The 25,294-nt window shown below is 34.3% G+C and overlaps 1 protein-coding gene across 2 annotated transcripts in view; it reads left to right on the top strand.

The window, feature by feature from the left end:
• Positions 1-25,294, top strand: part of ASCC3 (activating signal cointegrator 1 complex subunit 3) — a 310,528-nt gene that overhangs the window by 80,113 nt on the left and 205,121 nt on the right. For both annotated transcript variants that reach the window (XM_028508379.2, XM_036024518.1), the window contains exons 9-10: positions 14,358-14,558; positions 15,011-15,151. In XM_028508379.2, the coding sequence (XP_028364180.1) occupies positions 14,358-14,558; positions 15,011-15,151 (342 nt within the window). The remainder of the gene's footprint in view (positions 1-14,357; positions 14,559-15,010; positions 15,152-25,294) is intronic.

The raw sequence follows: 25,294 nt of genomic DNA, 5'->3' as shown, positions 1-25,294 counted from the left end.
AATTCCCAGATCACCTATTTTATGGAAATTAGTTAATGACATTAAATTGTATATTTAAAATGTTAAATTTTTAAAATGTACCAATATAAATGGTATTTCTAGATTTCTATTCTTCAGGAAAGCAATATCAAATATGTTGTTAAGCATTGGAATATTGGAATATGCACACAAATTTGTTCATTGAACTGGCCACTATAAATAAGTCATTAGTATTTTGATTTATATGACATATTTTTGCAATGTTATTATTTATAGTAAATGAAATCTTGACTTGAAACCATAGTAAGTTATTCAAATATTGTTAGATTGAATGCAAGTGAAACAATTCACCTGAAGATTCTGTTGGTGAAATTTTCTTGTTGGAGGAGATATATATTTAAAATAACATTCTTGCTTTAGTTTTGGGAAGTTTAAAGTCATAGGTACTATAAAAAAATTAAATGAAATTACCTGTCATTTAATATTTGTAACAGTTTGTGAGCTTGACCACATAAGCCCAAATACTTTAAAAGCTTTTAAGCAACCTGGTGGGAGTACTTTAAAGGTTAAAGTTGGAGCTAACACCGGTTATTACCATAAATATCAGCCAAGAAACTGAACATGGCATTTTCTGTGTGGGATTCAGCAGAATTTGACAGAGACACTTTTGCTTCAGTTTTATTGCCATGGTGCAGCTGTTTATTAGAAGCAAGGTCCCCCAATTTGGGCCAAGTAAATTGTAATGCCAATGAAATAATGGTGTCTTACGTTTTTTAGCTCCATCACTTACCATGGCATTCTAGAGGGACACTTGCAATACATTTTGGTGTGAGTTCGTGTCCCTTACAAAAATAGTATGTTAACTTCATAGAAAGTACCAGATTGTTAGCTTTCAATTTCACTTCTGCTTTAAACCTCTGAAGTTTATATACTTAATTGTAACATTGGTTTTGTGAAACAAGCCCTCATGTATTATGGTGGTTCTGCCTAAAACAAACCAAACCCAGCCAAATCAAACCTATAGCTTTGCTCAAACCATGTCTTTTACTGTCTTGTTGCCACTGTGCCTGTGGCTTTGGCAGAGTACCTTGGTGAAGAGGAACATCTTGACATGTGGGATTACTATTAAGATCATGCTGGTACAAACACAAGTGTGCAATATCATTGGTTTATCAGTGGAATTTATTATGATTCTGCACCCAGAATTTTGGAAAATTGGGGTCCTCTTGTCTCCCATTATACCCTAAGTTTTCATGAAACATGATACTGCTATTGTTTCTTTTTCTCTGTGTTTTTCTCCTCAAGGACAGGTAGGAATAGCTTTTTATTTATCATTTTGTCTTCGGGAGGAAGTGGAGTAGAGAAAGGCCATCTATTTATATAGTGGGGTTTTTCGTTGTCATTATGCTTCTTAGGCAGACTGTTTTCAGTATGAGAGAATGTCTAGGAATTGACACTTGTGAGTATATTAATATTTTTGGTTACCCTTTTAAAAGGTGTAAATGTGTTTTGTTAAATAATATGAAATTATTATGAATTATGCATTGTGGTTTTTTTATTTCTTTTTTGTATGTAATGAAACTTGACTCAGTTTCATTTTAGAAAGTAACCTGATTTCCACAAAATCTTATAATCTTACTTCCTTCAAAGATTTAATACTAGATTATACTCATGGGGTCTTTTGTCGCTAAAATGTAATTTCCTCTACCCAGAATGTCTGATTCAAAATGAATCATTATCATGAAACATTAAAACACACAAAAATTCAGTAAAGGGGAAGTAACAGTGGTCATGCACTTCTTGTCTCTTAATGAACAGAATGCAGTAATTTTTCAGTGCAATTACAAGTGGGAGTGCACATTGAAAATGTGATGTTTGGTGAAGTGTAGTACTCTGTATGACATAATGAAAAACAAGGTAAATCAGGTAGACCAGGGGTGAGGAGTGATGAGAGGATACGTGACACACGTGGTATTTCAGAAAACGGACTCTGGCAGGACGGATCAGAGAGCAGAGACACAGTTAGGAGAATGAGAATGGTCTGAATGTGGGGGGCTGTTCTGGAGAACCTGGAACCAGACAAAGGCAGTGGGGATGGGACAGAGAGGAGCCAAGGGCCAAGAAACATCATGAAGGAACATGACCCTCAGGGCCTTTTAGGTCCTGAGGATCCCAAACCAAACCAAACAAAAAAATATTTTAAGAGACTTTTCCATGTCCTGTAGAAATCTATCCCTCATAGAGCATAAAACCACTAAAGGTATAGTACAAAAATGTATGTCACTTATTAAAAGAAGAGTAAGACAGGGACCTAGAAAGCATGTACTGACCATGGGAACGGAGACCTGGAAGTAGGGACGTGCCCGTAAACACAGACTGTTCCTGAGGTGGAAGACAGAGCCAAACAGCATCTCTTGCACAGACACTCACATCAGTGCAATTATTTTGTAATTAAAACACTCACACACACAGCAAATATCAGCTATCACATCTTTCCTTTGTTGCACTGGAAATGACAGGTAGCATCAGGAAGATTTTAAAAGATGTGAAAATTAGATTTTGAAACAACACTTTCGTTTTTTTGTTCCCAAAGCAAATATAGCAGGAGCTGATGTGATTCAATGTAACTTGTAGTTTCACTGGAAACCGCAGTGCATGGGTATGGAAAAAGACATTTTGGCTAGTGTTTATGATAAATGATGGAAAACCGTTGTCATGCTTAATGTGAGCAGAAGAATTTATACCAATTTCCTGTTCTAGAGATAGTCAATGTGCTTAGCATGGAATGTCTTAAGTATTATTTAATTTATGAAAATTCATCGGTGCTGCAGCTCAAAGATAGTATTATGATTTAATCAAATGACTCAGCTGAAGCAAATACAGAAAAACAACATCACTCAATATTTGCTCTGTGCCAGGTTCAATGCTAGGTCTTAGGTGGGGTAAAGTATATTGCTAATCCTACATAGTCTCATATTCTGGAGGCAAATAACTCCTTATACTGACTATTTAGCAGGTTAGGACATATAAATGATTTCATTTGATCAGGTGAACTGTTTGTCAGTCTTTTTAAAGGTGAATAATGAAGCTTCAGTTGGAACAAATTTTGTATGTGGTAGATGTTTAGACTTAACTGTTTTATTTTAGACTTAACTGTTTGAGGTCAGAGTACAGAGATGAGTATTTGTGACTTAATCACTGTTGGAAAAGAACTTTAATTCCATTCTTTAAGGGATTCAAAAAACAATTACTTGTTTTCTTGTGCTTTTGCTTACTAAAGATAAATTCATAGAGAATAAGCAATCAGATAAAAACTAATGTTCTTTTTCTTTCTGAAAGCATCCTCAAAGATTGAAAGTTTATAATGCAGTTTATCTTCATTACTTTACTCAGATAAGGTTAGAGCCTTTCTGACCATGTTATGGATTTTGGATATTGCCCTAAGAGCCTTTCCTGCAGTGCATCTGCTGTGTTCTCACAGTATATTAATCAGTTTTAAAACATTATGTAAGCAATTGGAAGCTGTCTAGAACTGCACTGTTTAACATGGTGGCCACTAGCCACGTATGGCAGGTGAGAAATATGGTTAGTCTGGATCACTCTAAGTATAAAACATACTAATTTCCTAGACTTAATATGGAAAAAAATGCAAAGTGTTTCATTATTTTTGTTGCATATTAAAACATACATTTGGTTAAATAAAGTTATTATAAAATTAATGTTGCTTCCTTTACATGTGTTTTAATATTTCTGCTAGAAAATTTAAATTTATTTATTTGGCTTATATCCTGTTTTTGTTGGACATTGTTGATCTAGACTAGGAATGTTTAAGGTTTTTTAAACATTATTTTTTATTTGTAGAACTCACTTGTTTTTAAATATGTAGTCCCAGTCCTTAAGGTTTTCCTACCACAAGAGTGTCTGATGTTTGGCTTTCCATTATTTTTAGTAGAGTGTGGAATTTTATTTTAGGTCTGCTACTACTGTGTAACCTTGGGACAGTCATTATACCTTTCTGAAAATGCATTTAAAACAATCTTTGACCTCCAAAGTGACATGCAATTGCCTGTTTGAAATTTCTACTTGGAAGTTTCTACTTGGGCCTTTCAGATAAAATGTTTTTTTCCTCTTTCAGTCTGTCCTCACAGCCCTTCTTATATCATCAATAGAACTGCCATCCATCTGCTTATGGAAAAAAGTCATCTCTGATATATCTCCTTTCTTCCCACTCTGTCACATTTAGCTCATCATCAGTTCATTGGTTCCACCTCAGAAATATAGTTTGTACCCTTTTATTTCTGTTTCCACTGCTCTGAAGTAAACCAGCATTAACTCTCACTGGTGCTGCTGGCAAAGTTTTCTACCATTCATCAATCTGTTTCCACATGGCAGCCAGCTAGAGCTTTAAAAAATGTACTTATCATTCTTTTAATCATGCAGAGACTTTTTGTTGTATTGCAAATAAAAACTCAAGCCCTTTTACCATGACTTACAATTGCCCACATAATATGACTCCTATCTTCCTTTCCTCTGTTGTCTGACCATTTATTCATTTAGCCACGTAAATCTCCAAACAGGTCCACGAACATACAAGCTTAGCTCTGATTTAGTTAGTTTAGCCCCATGTCCTTGTTCTGCCTACAATACACTATGTACACTGTGCTTTCATGTTTAGTTGTGGCCTGCTTCTTGTTATTTTGTTCCCAAGTTGGATACCTCTCTTGAGGCACCTCCAAAAGACATAATTTAAATTAACTGTGATATTCCAGTCCTCTGTACTACTCTGTGCCATCTATTAAAATTTTGTTCATACTAATATTTGAAATCTTATTGTTCAGTAGTGAGGATGTTGATTTTTTTTAATCTTCTCCCCTCATTACAATGTATGCTGTATAACTACCTTTCTGACCATTTAAACTGTTTTTGACACATAGAGGTTCAGTAAGTATTTGCCATGTGAATGGAGGGTGAACTCAGCCATGAATGCCAGATCAGATTTTCTTTAATGTTTCCTATTAAGGAGTCCCTAAGTCATCTCTGTTAGAAGGACCGCATGGAGCAAGGCTTGTGAAGAATATTAAAGTGGTGAGATTCTAGCAAATAGAGCTCACACTGAGTGTGCTCATCATCTCTGTTGCAATAATCTCTGATTCCCAAATTTTCAACCTAAGCCGTGTGCTGTGTAGATCCAAAGGAAACTTATACTGTGAAGGTTATGTCTTGGGTACCTATGATTTTTCCTAAATATTATGCTGAATTTGTAATGTTTACTGTTAAAATATTTTACATTTAAGCTTCTGATACATATACTAGCTTAAAAGTACGGCATTGTCCTGGTTTCATCTCAGAGAGTTTGTTAATGCTTTTTTAAATTTATTGGAAGTATAAGTACCTATGTTTGATTATTATAAACAATACAGTATATTTAGTGTACATTTTTGGTGTTCCGGGTAAATAACATCAGATTATTTTTAAACATATAGTGTACACTTGACAGCAGCATATGTAGCCAGGGTTTGATAAGCAATATTAGAAACATAAATTTTTATGGAGTTGCCTCACTGAATCATATTATTTCTGTCAGATTAGAGGTCTGATGAATCCAAAATATGTATAGACAAGTGGATTTAGGCAGAAGCTTTAACATTTCAAACATTTTTGATCTGCTGATTATGATATATTTTGAAAATGTTCAGTTAAAATGAATTAAAAAGGAAAATGACATATATTTAGAATGGCTATCTGGCCCAAACAAAAAGCTTTTGTGATAAATGATCCATGAAACACTCAGTTTCCTGTGTAAAAAGCAAATGCTAAAATGCTAAGAAAAACTAATTACAATTTAATATTTTATATTCATTAATGTATAAAATTAATACATTTCTTTTGTTAGAAAATAAATGATTGTTTTACCATTCAATGATTGTTAGTACCATTCAATTAGACATTAGTGCATATATGAAATATAAACAAAATAGTGAGTATTACTACATTGTTCTAAATTTGAGCATAACAGTTTTGACATAACCACACTCTTGCTCTTTTGTTTTCTTAAGACATTTGTGAATATACCCGGAATATTATTCAAATCCAAGGAATCCCTTCTGCATAATGAACTTTAACTTAATTATCTCATGTCCCAGGAGCTGTCAGACACATTTCAAACATACTGGTCCTCTAGTGATACTTTTTAGTATTGTTACAATTGCTTTCTTTGCATATTCCTTTTAATTTTTTAAACCAAGTTTACTGATGAAAATTGTTTGATTCATTTTCATAAATTCAAAATGAGAAATGAAAAGAAACTTTTGGTAAGGGGAGTAGAATGTGGGCCACTTGAAGTAATTTATAAATTAATTTTGGAGGGTTTTTAATTTTGTTTTTGTAACTTGCTGTTTCTTATCCACTTATATATGTGCAACTATATCTTGATTCCTTTGCAACAGTTTTTTTTTTTTTTGGAAATGAATGTGAACTCTAATTGAGTGGCAAAACAAGTCATTGTATAATATTATTTTAAACAGTAAATCTGGTAGTTTGTATTTGGAGCTAAGATAAACAGTTGAGGTCCCATCTCTTCCACATTTAGCAGTATGAACTTGGGCGGACTTGAGTTATTGAGCTTGTGTAGGTCATGGGATATTTTTGCTAATTTCTTTACAAGTCTTTCAGGAAAAACTTCAGAGGTTTCTGGAGGATTCTGTACGTAGTCTAGTCTTCGCAGTTTGGTCATGGCCTACTTTTCCATCTTCATCTCTGCTACCCCTTCCTCCCATATCCATCACACAACTACTGACTTCTGACTTCTAACTCCCCCTAGGTGTTTCCTAATACTTTGTGTTTTCACCTGAAATGGCATTCTTCTAAGTGACTTTTCCCTCTGATACCAAAGCACATAGTTCATCTTTTTTATGGAAAATGATATAAGTTGATAAGTTTATAAATGATATAAGTTTCTAAGTTTATAAATGACATAAAATGATATAAGTTCTAACATGGCTTTTTGTTTAACCCCTGCTAATACATTGTAAGGGTCACTTCAGACACTAATTTTTGTTAAGAAAATGAATACTTAAACTGATATATCTTTACTATAATAATATTTATACAAGTGGTAAGTAAATGATTGTAGAATTGAATAAATACAGTAAAAACTTTCTAATACAATAAGTTTGTCAGTATATTCCTCTAATGTTTTAGATTACTTTTTGCTTGAACTATAATTCTTATCTGAGGATACATCCATCAATTTTAGAGAGAAGAAGGGAGGGGGAGAGAGAGAGAGAAACATCCATGTGAGAGAAACATTGATTAGCTGCCTCCCAACTAGGGTACATGCCCCAACTGAGGATGGAACCTGCAACCTTTTTGGTGTACAGGATGCTCCAACCACTGAGCACCCGGCCAGGGCATGAAATAAGTTTTTAATTTAAGGTTGAGTAGTTTGTTTGTTTGTTTTTCCTGAACTGCTGCATATGTGTTTTGCTTAGTTCCAGTTTACTCTTTCTTTTGAAGATATTAGGTATGCAATGCATATCTTTTTAAGACTTTCCCCCTCATTTATTCAATTGATTTATTAGTCAGTTAAAATTTATCTAGAATCTTATTATGTTCCTGGCAATTGGCTAGGTGCTAGGGAAATATATAAAAGTAGTAAAACGGAATCCTTAGTTTCAGTCCATGTGGCCAGATATACATACAAACAAATCATTTCAATATTTGTGATTAAAGGTCATAATGACAATATAAAAAGAGTTCTGTATGAGTGTCTAGCTGCTGAGAGAAATGGGAGTTCTTTAAAATTTTTTAAATATGGCAAAGTATAAATAAGGAAGTATAATAATTGCTTAGGCCAGGGGTGTCAAACTCATTTTCATTGGGGGCCACATCAGCTTTGCTGTTGCCTTCAAAGGGCCAAATGTAATTTTAGGACTATATAAATGTAACTATTCCTAAACTAGGGGCAAGGTGCTCAGTGCTGCCACAGAGTAGAAACAAGGTACAAAGCCATATATGAAACAAGGTGGGGGGTCGGATTGGGCCTGTGGGTCTTGTGTTTGCCACCTGTGGCTTTGGAAATTGGAGACACCAGAGATTACAGTTGAACTTGAACTTGAATGATAATGAAGTACTTCTCAGGGTTGGGAAAGGTATTATAGAAAGTTTAAAAGCACGAAGAATGATTAGAGCATAATGTATGTATCAGTGTTGGTAGATAACAAGGGTTTGCATTCTGAAGGGTCTTAATGGGGAACAGTTTGTGCTTTCGAAGATCTTGTGTGTTGCACATCCTGTACTGTTAACATTGACAGTGAGAAGTCTTTGAAAAATATTTGATCTGATATGTGGCATCAGATATTTAATTAAGGAATAGCAGGCTGTATTCTTGTCAGGAGTTCTATAGTGTTTGAAAATTGTAACATTCATTCATAGCACTATTTCAGTAAGTCTCATAAAAACTAAGATGACTTATTACAGTGATGATAATCAGTACTATTCATTTATTTTAACATTTAACAAGCTCTTCTTTATATATGGTTTATGCTATGTGCTTTATAAACATTTTCAATTAATAACTGATTCTGAAGTTATACTGTCTGAGTTCAAATCCTAGCTCTAGTATTTATAGCTGTGTTAAACAAATTTTTTGAAGTCTCAGTTTTCTTATCTATAAAAGAGTTTGGTATGGTTATTACAAATAATAAAGGTAATTAATATGAGGGATTTATACTGTAATTGTTCCATAGTAAGCATTCCGTAATTATTAGCTATTTTTGTCAACCTTCATCATTTTCTTACATAATAATATCACTAACTTTATTTTACAGAGGAAATAGAACTTAGAGGTATTAAGTATCTTCAAAGTTAAACTGAAAATAGTGGCAAAGCCAATGTTTTGACCCCATATCTTTTTTTTTAAGTAGAATGTTTCTTTTATTGGAAAAATGCAAAATAAAACTGCAGTGAATCACTTTAGCCCATTAGATTGGCAAAAAAATTTCAGGCTGGGTAATGCAGTGTTGGCAGTGACTCTTGGCTGGGATGGTGCAGCTGTGGCTGACCAAGGGAGGATTGTGCAAGTTGAGTGCACGCCTGCTCTGAAAACCCCACAATCCTGGACAAGATATATATTGCCCATGTTCTGTGAGGAGTTAGAATCAGCCAATGGACCCATCTGTGAATAACTGGATAAGAAAACCAGTAGGTGCATGCACAACTTGCAGTAGAAATTAGATCAGTTAGATACCTGGTAGTGTGGAAGGATCCTAAAGCAGCACAGAGTAAAAAAAAGAAAGAACTAGAATAAGCTCTAAAGCTTGTTACTACTTGGTGAAGACCTCAGGCTAGCCCTGTAGCCTGTTGACCCCAAATCTTATGTTCTGAAAATTGTGCTGAACTGCCTGTCCAAGGCTCAATCATCAGTAGAAATAGATAAAGTATTACTGATAGTCTCAGGTGTTTAATCTGTTTAGGAGTTCAGGACTTAGAGAAATTACTTTGATCTCTACAAAGTATGTGGGTTTTTTTTAAGATTTATTTATTTATTTTTAGAGAGGGAAGGGAGAGAGAGAGGGGGAGGGGGGGAAAGAGAGAGAAATGGAAACATCAATGTGCGGTTGCTGGGGGCCATGGCCTGCAACCCAGGCATGTGCCCTGGCTGGGAATCGAACCTGCAATGCTTTGGTTCGCAGCCTGTGCTCAATCCACTGAGCTACACCAAGCCAGGGCTAAGTATGTGTTTTGTCCAGACAAAAGCATTAGTGAATATATGTCTTTATTATATTTTATATTATTTTAAAAAACAGGTTTATTAAGGTATAATTGCCATACAACAAACCACACATAGTGACAATTGGATGAGTTTAGCACATGTAGGCACATGTGAAACCATCACCACCATCACAACACAGCACATAACTGTCACTTCCAAAAAGGACTTTGTGATGCCCTGAAATTCTTTCTAGATTTCTCTCTGCTCATCTCCTTATTCCTAAGCATTAACTAGTCTGATTCTTGTCACTATAGATTAGTCTTTGTTTTCTAGGTTTTTGTGTAAATGTAACCATGCAGTATGTATTTTGTTTTTGGTCTGGCTTTTTTCATTTAAAATAATCATTTTGAGAGTCATTCATTTTGTCACGTGTTTCAATAATTCATTCCTTTTTATTGCTGAGCAGTAGTCCACCATATGAATATGGCACATTTTATTTATCCATTCATTTGATGGATATTTTCAGTGGTTTCTGGTGTTAGGTAATACTGACTCATTCTGTGAGGTGAGCATTTTCCTGATTACCAAAATCGGGAAAAATAATAGAGATGAATATCCTTCATGAACATAGAAAAATTACAAATAAAATGTTAGTATATCAAATCCTACAATGTAATAATATGTCTTTACCAAATGAGGATTATGATAGGAATGCAGAATGGGTTTAACATTCAAAAATCAATCTAATTTGCCATAAGATTAAACTACAATAGAAGAACTATATGAACATTTCAATATATGCAGGAAAATAATTCAACAAAATCTCTAACTCATTCCTGATATAAAACAAAAACCCTTTCAGCAAACAAGAAAAAAGAGGAATAAAGAGTGTGTTTGCAGAAACACTACCGCTCATACCGTCCTTAATGGTGAAAGCTGAACACTTTCCCTAAAATCAGTAGTGAAACCGAATGTTACACTCACCACTTCACATTGTGCTGAGGCGCTAGCCAGTGAAATCAACCAAAAAAAATTTTTATTAAATAAGGACATTCATATAGGAAATGAAGAAGAAAAACTTTAGAGATGACAAAATTTTCTCTGCAGTCAATCTGATGTAATCTACAAAAGCTCTAAAATTAATAAATGGATTTTAGGGAGGTTGGAGGGTACACGGTCAACATAAAAATTGTGTTTTTGTATATTAGCAATAAAGCACAAAAGCAAGTAAACTTTTTAAGCAGTTCAATTACAATAACATTAGAATTATGATATATAATATTCAGGGATATTACATGAAAAGAGATGGGAAACACCTATATGCTGAAAGCTGTGTAATTTTCCTGAGAGAAATGAAAGAAAATTCAGCAGTCTTAAGACATCAGTTCTTCCCAAACTGATCTGTAGATTCAACAATTCTAATCAAAACCTCAGTAGGTTTTTCTGTGGAAATTAACCATAGAAAAAATCATTGATTCTAAATTGCAATGGAAACACACAGGACCTAGAAGACACAGAACAACTTTGAAAAAGAAGAATAATAGAAGACAGCTAAAACTGCCCACTATTAAGGACTATTTAAAAAACAAAACAAAACAAAAAAAGAAGAACTAACCACAATGAGATACCACCTCACACCAGTCAGAACGGCCATCATAAACTAATCAAGAAGCAAATGTTGGAGAGGATGCTGAGAAAAGGGAACCCTAGTGCACTGTTGGTGGGAACACGGACTGGTGCAGCCACTGTGGAAAACAGTATGGAATTTCCTCAGAAAACTAAAAATGGAACTACCTTTTGACCCAGAAATTCCACTGCTGGGATTATACCCTGAGAGCCATAAAACACCAATCCAAAAGAACCTGTGAACCCCAATGTTCATAGCAGCACAATTTATAACAGCCAAGTGCTGGAAGCAACCTAAGTGCCCATCAGCAAATGAGTGGATCAAAAAAACTATGGTTTATTTACACTATGGAATTCTACACAGCAGAGAGAAAGAAGGAGCTTATACCCTGAGTGACAGCATGGATAAAATTGGAGAACATTATGCTAACTGAAATAATCCAGGCAGTGAAAGACAAATACCATGGGATCTCACCTGTAAGTGGAACATAACCAACAAAAGAAAAAAAAAAAACAAACAAAATATAACCAGAGTCATTGAAATTAAGAATAATCTAACAATGGCCAGAAGGGAGAGGGGAGGGGATGGTGGGGAGAAGAGTTTTCAGGAACTACTATAAAGGACACATGGACAAAACCAAGGGGGAGGATGGAAGCAAGGGAGGGAAGGAGGTTTGGAGGGGGAGGAGTGGGGACAAAATACAGAGAACGGTAATTGAACAACAATAAAATAATTTAAGTTAAAAAAAAAAAGAACTAGAGAAATCAAACCAGCATGGTATTGGGCCCTGGCCAAGTTGCTTAGTTGGTTGGAGGGTAGTCCTGATATGCTAAGGTTGTGGGTTTGATCCCTGGTCAGGGCACATACAAGAATCAACCAATAAATACATAAAGAAGTGGAACAACAAATTGATCTCTTCCTCTCTCCCTCTCCCTCCTCTCTCTAAAATTAACAAATAAATTTTTTAAAAATTAAAACTAATAAAATGGCACAATCACTTTGAAAAACAGTTTGACAATTTTTAAAAACTTAAACGTGTCCCACTTGTATCATTTCCAGGTTTCAGCCAAGAAAAAAGGAAGTATATGTACATATAAACACTTGTGCATGAATGTCTCATTTCTCTGATGTTTCTGAATAATCTAAAACTCCATATAGAACTGGTATTATTTCCTTTTAAAATGCTAGGTAGATAGGTAGAATTTACTAGTGAAGCTATCTGGACTTGATGTTTTCTTTGTGGAAAAAAATAATTTAGCCTTAATTTCTTTAATAGATACAGAGTGGTTTGAGCTGTATGTGTCTTAAGTGAGCTTTGGTAATTTTAAGACCACTTCATCTAAGTGCTCAAATTTATTGGCATAACATTGTTTAGAATATTCCCTTGTTATTTCTTGATATCTGTAGTGATACCAACTTGGTCATTCTTGACATTGGTAATTTGTGTCTTTGCTCTTTTTCTTGATTAATTTGGCTAAAGATCAGCTTTATTGATCTTCTCAAAGAAAAAGCTTTTCTGTTTTCCATTTCATTTATGTCCACTTTAATCTTTATTATTTCCTTTATTCTGATTACGTTGGCTTTAATTTTCCCTTTGTTCTGATATTTTATTAGGAAGATAAAGTCATTCATTTGAAACCTTTCTTATTTTTCATATAGGTAGTTAGTGCTATACCCCTTAATACTGTTTTACCAACATCCACAATTTCTGTTTTCCATTAGTGAAGAATACTTAATATTCCTTCTGATTTCTTCTTTCATCCATGAGTTATTCAGGAAATGTGTTATTTTGTTCCAGATATTTGGATATTTTTCTCAGAATCTTTAAAGATTTCTAATTTAATTTGATTGTGATTAGCGAGCATACTTTGTAGAATTTCTTCATTTTCTTTTTATTGTGATTTGTTTTATGACCCAGAATTTGGTATATCTTGGTAAATGTTCCTTGAGCATTGGAAGAGAATGTGTATTCTACTATTGTTAGACAAATAAATGTCAGTAGGTCCAGTTGGCTGAAGAGCTAGTCAAGTCTTTAGCTTTGCTGATTTTCATGACTTCCTGTTCTACCAACTATTGGATGATGATACTGAAATATGATTATAATTGTGTTTTTGTCTGTTTCCCTTTACATGACTATCAGCTTTTACTTCATGTACCTTGACGATCTTTTAGTAGATATAAAAATCATTTAAGACTGTTGTGTAGGACCTGTGTTTCGTTATGAAGTGACTATCATTAATTCTGGTGATATTGTTGTCTTTAAAATTTATTTTTTTCCTGACATTAATATAGCCATTGCAGTTTTCTGTATTCCCATCTAGTGTTTTGCTTACTCCCAGAAACTAGTTTTCAACTGCAAAGACTTTTTGTATAGGAAGATTCTAGGAAAAATTATTCAGCCACTCTGTCTGAATAATTTTTTCTCCATTAAAAGAACATAACAATAATGCCTGTACCATAGAATTGTACTCATGACGAAATATGGGAGTATATCAAAGTACTTACAGTTGGCATATGTTGTGGTGTAAACTCTGAATACCTGTAATCTGCAGCTGTTATTCCTATGATTATAGCTGCTTTTTCTTAGTTTTCTTAAACAGACGTTAAGATATGAAGACAAAAATTTCTGTGGATTTATATTACCAGTAGGTTTCTTGTTTGCACATTCATTAGATATCTTTCATCTAAATAAACTACAGTATCATCATGTGAACTCAAAAGATACCTGTGTTTAATGTTGTTTCCCTAATTTACTAATTAATCATTGTTTATTTAGGATTGTATATAAAGGTACAGGTACAGTCCCATTATAATTTTTTTTCAAATTTAGTGAGTTGTTCTCAAATGCATTAGAATTGTATAATAGTTGTGAATTATTCTCAACTGTACACATCATTTTAAATGTAGGACAAATCGAGAGACTGAACAAATTAGTCATTTTGGGTTTTTTATAATCAAGGGAAGTAAATGTTTGCATTCATTGTTTCATATGCGTCCTTCACATAATTACCATTTATAATGGATCATGCCTTTTTTTAGATTGGTCAGCTGGCTTTTAAAGGAATGCGGAGACTCAATAGAATCCAGTCGATTGTGTTTGAGACTGCCTACAACACCAACGAGAACATGCTCATTTGTGCCCCTACTGGAGCTGGGAAGACCAACATTGCAATGCTCACAGTCTTGCATGAAATTCGCCAACATTTTCAGCAAGGCGTCATCAAAAAGAATGAATTTAAGGTAGGGAGTTAACAAGCCAGACAATAGCTTTTTAAATTGTAAAATTAAAATTATTTGGCAGTTGTGCATGCTATGTAAAATCTGGAAGTTTTTTAGGATTATTATACATGAAGTCACATAAAGAATGCTGCTTGATTTACTTCATTAATATTAAGGCAGTCTCTGTTATGAAAATCTCATTACTCCTGTGAAAAGCTATGAAAATACATTTAGCTTCGAAGCAGAACCAATTTTCCAAGTGATAAGGCTATATAAACAAATTCCATTGTCCTTTAAACAGCTGTATACTTATCCAACAAAGATAAGTGCTTTTCATATATCACTATTAAGATTTTTCACTTGAAGTGACTAGAATCATATTTCACAATAAATTATGACTTGTATTGACTACTGTGGAACAAACAACATTGTAGTTTTTGCTCATTCATCATACTCGTGTTTCTTTGGCATAGATTGTATATGTTGCTCCAATGAAAGCCTTGGCAGCTGAAATGACAAATTACTTCAGCAAACGTCTAGAGCCACTGGGCATTGTTGTGAGAGAACTGACTGGTGACATGCAGTTGTCAAAAAATGAAATTTTACGAACTCAGGTATGTTGCATGCTTAGATTATTTAATCTGGTCCTCTGTTTTTTAAAGGTAATTGTGAAAATTGTTCAACAGCTATATCTGATGTAACTATAAAACAAAATACAGGCATAATGTAATGAACTTTTATTTGTAACCACATCTCTACAAAAGAGGTTTTTGGTGGGGCTTTGCTTTATGGTATACCTTCTAACTTCTATGATTTTTGCTATACATTGAGTTAGATTTCTGGTATAGATTTTAAGTTCTTTGACAATAAATAGTGTTCTTTTAAAACAGTAGGGAATAAAAATGTGACTAAGACAGACTTCAATTTTAGGAGCAGAAAAATGTGTATTCAATAGATCTTTAAATGGTTCCTCTAGTATCCTAAGCCATTGCATAAGGATGATTTAAAATAAAAGCTTTTAGTCATTCTTTATTTCACCAAATAGTATGTCCTTTAATCATGCCCTGTATATAGCACTCTATTAGGTGAAATGCATGACAGCAAAGACATTTAAAATACATGGTTCCTGCCTTCAAGGATCTTTTGACTGGGTAGGCAAAAACTGTTATAGCTACAAGTAGGTTATCATTAACGGATGCAACGTATAAGTAAGGTAATGTTTATAGTGCTTTTAAAATAATATACAGAATGACCAAATATTAATGGAAAAATTATGGCACTTTGATAGAAAATAGGTGATAGAGCTTTTGGAAAAATGAATGGACATTGATTTAAAATGTGACTGGAGAGCATGTTAGTTTCCTTGGGCCACCATAACAAATTACTGCAAGCCCAGCGGCTTAATGTGGGAACAAAATCTGAACTCTCTAACAATTCTGGAAGTCCGAAGTCTGAAATCAAGGTGTCGTCAGGGTTAGTTTCTTTTGGAGGCTCTGACAGAGTGTCCTTTCCCCATCTCTCTCCTAGTTACTGGTGGCTGCCGGCAGTTCTTGGCGTTCCTAGCCTGTAGACACTCACTCCAAATGCCTGTGTCTTCACTTGACCTTCCCTTCCTTTCCCAACTCTTCTCTCCTAAAGACACTATTCATTGGACGTAGGTCTTTCTCTAATACAATATGAATACATTTCAAGATCTTTTATCTTAACTACATCTGCAAAGAGCCTTCTTCCAGATAAGGTTATGTTCAGTTTCTGGGTGGCTGTATCCTTTTGGGTATCACCATTTAACCTACTATAACATATATGCCAAGTACATGGACCACATGACAAAGATAGAAACCCAGGTTCCAGTTAAATATCTTTGGGGTTGATAAGGGTAGAGTGCATTATAATCCACATTTACGTCATTTTTACCAGTTATTCTTAAGTTTGCCTTTCATAGATATTTGTTTAAAAGTAGATCCAAACCCAGGTACTTTTTTCTTACAACATTTTTATAGAATCTTATTATTCCAAGTTAATTTTTCTAAAAATGAATAATTATATTCAATATTAAATACATAATGCCTTTTATCATCATTATTTTAGTATCACCTGCCTGGAGGTATTTTAATAATTTCTTAAAGTGCCTTTTAATTAAAAAGACTTTCTCTAGTCTTTGATATATAATCAAGTTTGTAATATTCTTTATGAAATTTGAGTGATTAAATATTATCTAGCCTTTTCCTTGAAGCATTCCACATTTGATTTTGTTAAAGTATATTTTTACTATATAGTAACTTTGTCTAACAAATTTTGCTTCATTTTATATAATTTTTACACTTAACACAATGACCTAAAATTTGAAGTTCATCCAATAAGAGGGAAGGGAGTTTACAGATTTGTCTAACACAGTGTAATGTCATATACAGTTTACATGTTTATGAACATACTAGATTCAGAAAGTTTATTCATGCTTTCATGAGATGGGGTTCCATCTTATGATGGGTTATGATGGGTTCCAAGGCTAGCAGCTCCCAGGGAGCTCTGAACATGCAATCACAGAGATCATATCTGAAAAACTACATATCAGGACATACACTGATAGATAATTCTTTCTAGTGTGTGATTTTATTTTTATAATGTCTTTTAAACGCATATACATTAAATCAAAATTTGATATTTAACAAATTATTTTTATTAAAAGTTAAATTTCCTGAAATTGGAACCATTCTGGAAAATCTGAGACCATACTTATGATATGATGTTTCTTGCTTACTTAAAGATATGACTTTTGTATCCTGGTGGGTACAATGCAGTTTAGGGAAGAAATTAAATCAAATCATTCCCCTTTTATTTCGTGGAGATTTAAAAATTAGAATTAAGAAATTTATATGATATTGGATTCTCCAGTTTGCATCCAGCCTGTTTTCCATCCTTACATCCCAACTGCTTTCCAAGATAAATGATGGCCAGACCAATTTTGCTTTTTCTAAAATAACATTACTCAAGTAACGTTTTCTGTAATAAACTTGGATATTTAGAAAGTTTCCTCAGGCATTTTATTTTTTCATAATTCCTTTATTTAATGGCATTTGTTCAATCTTACCCATTTTTTCAAAACTCAGTTTGAATCTAATGAATGCTTTATTTCCTTTTTTCTGCATCTTATAGCAGCAACATTTCATTTATATTTATAAAATCATACCTTGCTCACAAAGTCTATGCTTTTGGAAATGGTGTGGTCTTAGAAATCTGGACCACTCTCAAATAAAATTTTTTTTTTCTGTTTTCTTTTTATTGTTGTTGAAGTACTGTTATTTCCATTTTCCCTGCCCCACCCACCCCCAGCTCCTACTGTCAGCCCCTCCTCCCTTGGCTTTGTCCATGAGTCCTTTATACATGTTCCTTGACAGCCGTTCTCCTCTCCCCCTTATCCTCCATCCTTGTTTCCCTCTGGTCACTGTCAGTTCTTTATTTCAGTGTCTCTGGTTCTGTTTTGCTTGCTTGTTTGTTTTGTTGATTAGGTTCCACTTATAGGTGAGATCCATGGTGTTTGTCTTTCACTGCCTGGCTTATTTACTTAGCATAATACTGTCCAGTTCCATCCATGCTGTCACGAAGGGTAGGAGCTCCTTCTTTCTCCCTGCTGAGTAGTATTCCATGGTGTAAATGTACCATAGTTTTTTGATCCACTCATTTACTGATGGGCACATATGTTGCTTCTAACACTTGGCTATTATAAATTGTGCTGCTGTGAACATTGGGGTGCATGGGTTCTTATGGATTAGTGTTTCAGGATTCTTAGGGTACAGTTCCAGCAGTGGAATTGCTGGGTCAAAAGGCAGTTCCATTTTTAGTTTTCTGAGAAAATTCCATACTGTGTTCCACAGTGGCTGTACCAGTCTGCAATCCCAACAGTGCACTAGGGTTCCCTTTTCTCCGCAATCTTGCCAGCATGTGTTATGTGTTGATTGTTTATGATGGCCATTCTGACACATGTGAAGTGGTATCTCATAGTGGTTTTAGTTTGCATCTCTTTGATGGTTAGTGATGCTGAGTATCCTTTCATGTGTGTCTGGGTCCTCTGTATATCTTCCTTGGAGAAGTCAAGTTCAGGTCAATTAAAATCTTTATTGCTGTTGTACTGTATCAAACTGTGTATTGCTACTAAGGAAAGAATACTTATGGAAACACAGACAGGTAGCATTTAAATTCAAATTATGATCCAGTCACTATGCTAAGTGTATATATGTGCATCCTCACTCAGTACCGGAACCTTATTGAGTAGTGTCTCCATTTTACAGACCCAAGAAGTCAAACTCATTAAAAATCTACATTGATATACAAATTATATTTTCAAAAGGTTTATGAGCATCCCTTTTTTTCCACTTGTGCATCTCTGTACTTTCCTAGACCCGCTGTGTGTCCTTTGTGAATAATTGTTAACTCTGCAAGTGCAGGGACCATGTGCTTACCCTCAATAAAAGTTTATAAATTGAACCTCCTACATTGTGCTTGCTCTTTATTTTCCTCCAGAGTAGACTTTCTGTCAGTGATGCTAATTTTTGTAGACCCGAGACCACATAGAAACCATACAACGTGGATTGCTGATTGTTAGAAAGGACCACACACACACACACACACACACACACACACTTGCCATGTATTCTTCATTTTATTAAATTGGGATTATAGTGCAGGGCTATTCAGGATAGTAGCCACTAGCCACATGTGACTATTTAAATTAAAATTAAACAGAATATAATAAAATTGAAAATTGTTTCCCTCATTTGCACTAGCCTCATTTCAGCTGTTCAGTAATTACCAGTGGTTACTGAATTAGATAATGAAGATACAGACCATTTCTGTTCTCACAGAAAGTTCAATTGCACATTGACAATAGAGTTCTTAAAGGAAGCATTAGGCAACACAGAGAGCAGGAGATGAGGCAGTATACTTGCTTTTTCTCTTGTTATGGGGCATACAGTTCCAGTATACAAGGTTCTGCCACAGTTGTCCCCTTTTATAGAATTTAGGCTTATAGTCTCTGGTCTTCAGTTTAAGGAAATGTTTACAGGTGTTAGGCTTTCTTTGTTCTGAAACTATTTTGATACAGTTCTCAACTGTATACTTGAGAATCTCGGTTTCTGACTTCCTGGGATCCTGCAGAGCTGGCTCCCCATAGTAATCCACAGGATTTTGTGTTTTATTTAACTCTTGCTTGGATATTTGTTTACAGTGTTCTCAAACTTCCTGTTAGAAAAATCAGAGAGTATATATGATTTACTAGAAATGTTTACTAAAAACAAAGCATATGATATAGGAAATAAAAGCCTAATAAGTTTTGAAAAAATGATGTAAGTGCTTAATGTTGAAGGTTGCCAAACAATCCTCTAGAACATGAACATTTCAACACATTCAAATTAGTAACTGGGAGTGGCATTTTCATCAATTTGTCATTTCATAATTTATCATTACAGACTTAATTTTGATGTTATTTTTACCAAGTTATTTATAGTCTTATTAGAAACCAGTTTAACTTTAGCCCATATATTTTAAAAAAAAATTTTTTATTCTGTTACAGTTGACCCCATTTTTCCCCTATTGCTCAGCACATATATCTTTATATTACATATCTAAGCATTGAAATTTCTGTATCACAATGTTGATTATATATTGCTCTTGAAAATACAGCATACCTGGCTGGCGTAGCTCAGTGGATTGAGCACGGGCTGGGAACCAAAGTGTCCCAGGTTCGATTCCCAGCCAGGGTACATTCCTAGGTTGCAGGCCATAACCCCCAGCAACCGCACATTGATGTTTCTCTCCCTCTCTCTCTCTCTCTCTCTCTCTCCCCTCCCTCTCTAAAAAATAAATAAATATAATATTAAAAAAAAAGAAAAAAAAAAGAAAATACAGCATAGTTTTATTGCTTGCTTATAATAATCACCACCCTTCCCCCAGCCTCCCTCTCTCACTCAAATATTCTAGTAAGAGATAAAAAGGAAATAACATAAACTGCCTGATAAAACATGGAATAAAAAGATTAAGAGGAAGTAAAAATAATACACGATGTACAGTTTTCATCACAAAAGGATTTGTTTCAACTTACAGATTTTTTAAAGATCTGAACCTTTGCAATGCATGAAGATACTTCGGACATTCAAATAAAATCATCTGTCTAGCTCATTAAAATACTATACAACTGTTTCATAAATAAGTAAAGAATACTGATCATTTCAAATCACTATTTACTAAGCTACTTAGGTACAGATACAGTTTTTTAAAAATGTTTTATTTATTTTTGGAGAGAGGGGAAGGGAGGGAAAGAGAGGGAGAGAAACATCACTGTGTGGTTATCTCTTGTGCGCCTCCACACTGGGGACTGGGCCCACAACCTGGGCATGTGCTCTGACTGGGAATCGAACCATCCACCCTTTGCTTCACAGTCCAGTGCTCAGTCCACTGAGACACACCGGCCAGGGCCAGATACAGTTTTTAAACATGTTGAAAAACCAAGTCTTAATCGTGAGATATAAATATTCTGATGTATTGATTTATTGTAGTTTAGAAGTTAGTGTAGTGTTCTATTTGTTTTAGTGCTGCTTTTCATTCACCTAGTTATCTTCTTTGTTTGGTTTTGGGGTTTGTTTTTAACAGCCCTTATTTCAGAAGCAGAATAAAAAACAATGGCATTTTTTTGTATACTGAAGGTGACTCTTGACTGTTTTAGCTTAATTTTTCAAGTGACTGCACAAGCATAATTAGTGTGTTTTTGGTGGCAGTAATGATTTTTTGGTCCTTTGTAACTCTAAACAGTTTGTCTTTTCTTGTTTTTTTTTCTTATTTGTGTTTCCAATTCTCTATTATTAAGCAACCAATAACTAAAACAAATTTTTAAGCTTTTTTATTAAGAGAGATATCTGAACAATGGGAATAGAACCTAAAATGTGAAAGCTTTGATGTCTAAGAACTATGATTAGTTTTAATAGGCTTAACCATGTGTTTATACTTAATGGAATTAGAAGGCTACCACTTTTATAATCCCTTGATGCATGTAAAAATTGTTTGCTAGGATAACTATTTTTGCATTGAATGCATGACATTAAGAAGTAATGAGAGTTCTGGTTTGAAGAATGTCTCATTACTTTTATTAGTAAGTAAGCTATAAATTACTTTGAAGAATCATGGAATTCTTAGTGTTTATTATTTTTACTTTTACGGGGTTTAAAAGTACTCATAAAATATACTAAAATACTTGAGTAAAAAGTATACTCCTATGTATACACTACTGCTTTTAACTGTTTTGATCTTAATATATTTGGGTTTGAGGGGTTAGTAAGAGAACTATAATTTTTGATGAATAAAAATCTGCCTAGGGAATGAAATTTGTTTTATGTTAGACCCTTTTCTTAGCTTGTGAGTAAAAAGCACTTGAGAATCTATATTTTGCACTGAAAAATTTTAGAATAACAACTTTGCCTATTCCATTAGCGTAAGAGGAGTACCGAAGGGACTGGGGTGTCATTGTTCTGTTAATGGTTTCCATTTTCTTTTTGTTTTACATCAGCATTTAGTCACTTTTTTCCTGTAATGTAATTGTTTCATACTCTTATGGACATTAACTAAATAAAAATAGCAAAGTAATTAGCAAATTTATTTTTAAATTAGTTTAAGAGTGCTACTTGAAAAGTTTATCATGCTAACTTATTGAAATATAGAACAAAAACCAATAGAAAGTTTTTCTTCCTCCTAAAGTGAAAAATTAGAATGTCTTCTATTGTAAAATTATAATACAATACATAGAATGCTTAAAAATGATCTAGATTCCTATATATAAGAAAGTAAAAATAAAATGTCAAAACATCTCTGATATTTATCCTCAGTACTCTAGTTACTTACCAAGTTTCAGAAAAAAATCTGCCACCAGTAAGTCAGAAGGTGGGAACTCACTAACCACTAGTGTTAGTATCATTCTGAAAAATTACTTATTTTCTTTAGGAATATAACATGTATTAAATAATAAAGGGTAAATGATCTCTGTGGTCTTTTATAATGACAGATACCATAAAATGGTAGGGGTTTCTTTGTTTTTCAAAGGCTATGTAATGATGAAATCTGCAAAATATCTAAAAATTTTGATTGTTTTAATTATTGTCAATAGGTAATAGGTCTCAGCTTCTGTATTTCCTTATATCTTGTTTTTGTTGTTGTTGTTGTATTTTCGGTCCTTCTCAATTGTTATCCTGCAGATGTTAGGATTGAATCTGTATGAAGGATTTTGTCACATAAGTAAAAGTGTTGGCAGCTAGTGACCTAGAAAAAATGAAGAGGCTGACCAGCTTTAATTTTCTTCCATTATATCATCAAATCTAGTTAGAAAATTATTCTCAGAGGGTAGCTTGTAGCTGTATTGAGTATTTCATAATATTTTATTTGTGATTATTGCATCCTGACCAAGGAGGTTAGTAAAGAGAAGTAAAATATCTGACACATGGGGAATTTTCTGCACAATATGTTTTTATAATTACCTTTCCTTGGATAAAATGATTGACTATATTTAGCTAAGTAGAGTCTGTATTTAAAAATAAGGTAAATACGGCCAATCCAGCACCAATTCCTGTCAATTATTGATTTTTTTCTTCCTAAATATTTATCAGGCTCATCCATGTCCTCTCCATGTTTACTAAGATATTCTCCTAGTCTGAGCCTATGTCATTTCCCACCTTGATTACTTCTATAATATTCTAGCTGGGGTCCCAGCATCCAGTCTCCCCCACCAGTTCTTTCCCCATAGATAGTGAGACATGCAGCCTGATGAGTTTCAGTCCTTCTCTCCCTCTCAGACTCGGTCCCATGAAAAACAACAACAATCAAAAAAACATTGTATTTGGTTTGCAGAATGTTCAAGTTATATTCATTTTTCTTTGATAGTATGAAAATAAAGTCCTGCTATTTCATAAAAGATGAGAATCTAGGCCACTTAAGTTTAGCTCAGTCCAGAAGGAGCCATCAAAATTCCGCCTGTCCTCAACAGCATTCACCTGAAGTGGAGTAACATCCAGATACTCAGAATATCATCCCCTGAGGCCACAAGTGAGCAATTGGGCTGCCTTCTCTCTTCAGGACTCAGTATATGGGCCTCCTTCCTTGCATGAGTTTTTAGATTTTTCAGTGTAGCATATGTATGTAAACAGATTAGAGAAGAGTACATTCCATTCACTAATTCACAAAAGTCCATTATAAGACAGTATTTTAAACATAACTTTTAAACCTAAATATCTATGTAGTAGAACATATTTTATATAAATCCTACTATTAAATGTAGAAATATTTGTTCTGTTTTCTAATTAGGCAAGAATCATTATTATTACACCATTATTACACCATTATTATGGGGTTAATAATTATTGCCAGCAAAAAAATGTAATACATTTCAGTTTGAGTACATATCCTGTGCCATACCACTCGACATTGGGGGTACACTAGCTGTCAGGAGTGTCACTGTTCCTGCCCTTTTGTGTTTGTGATTTACTGAGGGAGACAAATATATTTAAGCAGGTAATATAGTGTAATTAATGTAGAGATAGAAAATAGAGGCACAGAGATGCCCAAAAAGCCTGTAGAAGGGAGATATTATTGGGTATTATGGTTTAAGAAAAGCCTCCTAAATGTTTCATCTTGGGAGCTGGAGAATGTGTAGAAATTTATGGATATGTGGTTTTGTTTTAGTTTAATAAAAGTGGGATCATATTTTATATGTATATGTTTGTATAAAATGCATAATATTGCGCCCTTTCACTTAATATCAGTATGTATAGATCTACATTATTACTTTCTAAAAAACTTCAAAAACTTTGAAACATACTAAAAACCTTTGTATGTTTGTGTCTATATGCCTTTTTCTAGGCTAGAGTTCTAGAAGTGAGCTTTGCCATACAGGCAAAACTGCAAGGTACCTTAAGCTCGAAGCCACTGCAGATAGTTTGGTAATATCATTTTGGACAGTGATTTGCTTAAAAGAAATCTAGATAATATGGTGAAAAACAGTTTACTTAACTGAGTAGAAAATGGATATTGGAGTCCTGGGGTCTTAGAAGTTGGAGAGATTTATTTAGCCAATTCTTCCTGGCTCAGGTCTCAATATCAGAATAGCTTGGGGAGTGTTTTCCTATTACACATATTGGTATTCTTTTTGATAATAGATAATCCTGATGGCGCTTTTTTTGCGGGGGTAGTTTAAAAAATAAATGTGTTCATTTACAGAGTAGGAAGCCAGAAGTCTGAAATCAGGAGGTTGGTGGGACTGACCCCTGGGCATGCTCTGAGGCCAGGCCTCTCTCCCCACTTCTGTGGTTGCTGGCAGTTTTTGGTGTTCTGTGGCTTGTAGACCCATCACTCCAATCTCTGCTCCAGAACGCTGGACGTTTTCCCTCTGAGTGTTGTCACATTTCGTGTTTTTTGTGAGGACACCAGTAGTTGTATTAGGGCTTGGATGACCTACTCCAGGGTGACCTCATCTTAACCTGATTTGCATCTGCAGAGACCCTATTTCCAAAGATCACATTCACAGGGACCAGGGATTAGGACTTGAGCAAAACTTTTTGGTAGACACAATTCAACTCACAATGGACACCTTAAGTAAAAAAGATGTCTAACAGGTGTATTTGAGTGATAGGTCATAGTGATTTTGATTGGCATTTCCCTAGCGATTTAGTGATGTTGAGCTCATTTGCATATACTGGGTGGGGCTTCCCAGGAGCCTGCTGGTAACC

The sequence above is a fragment of the Phyllostomus discolor genome, chromosome 4 (genome assembly GCF_004126475.2).
Source record: "Phyllostomus discolor isolate MPI-MPIP mPhyDis1 chromosome 4, mPhyDis1.pri.v3, whole genome shotgun sequence".
Taxonomy (NCBI): Eukaryota; Metazoa; Chordata; class Mammalia; order Chiroptera; family Phyllostomidae; genus Phyllostomus; species Phyllostomus discolor.
This window is presented reverse-complemented; position numbering and strand designations above follow the sequence as displayed.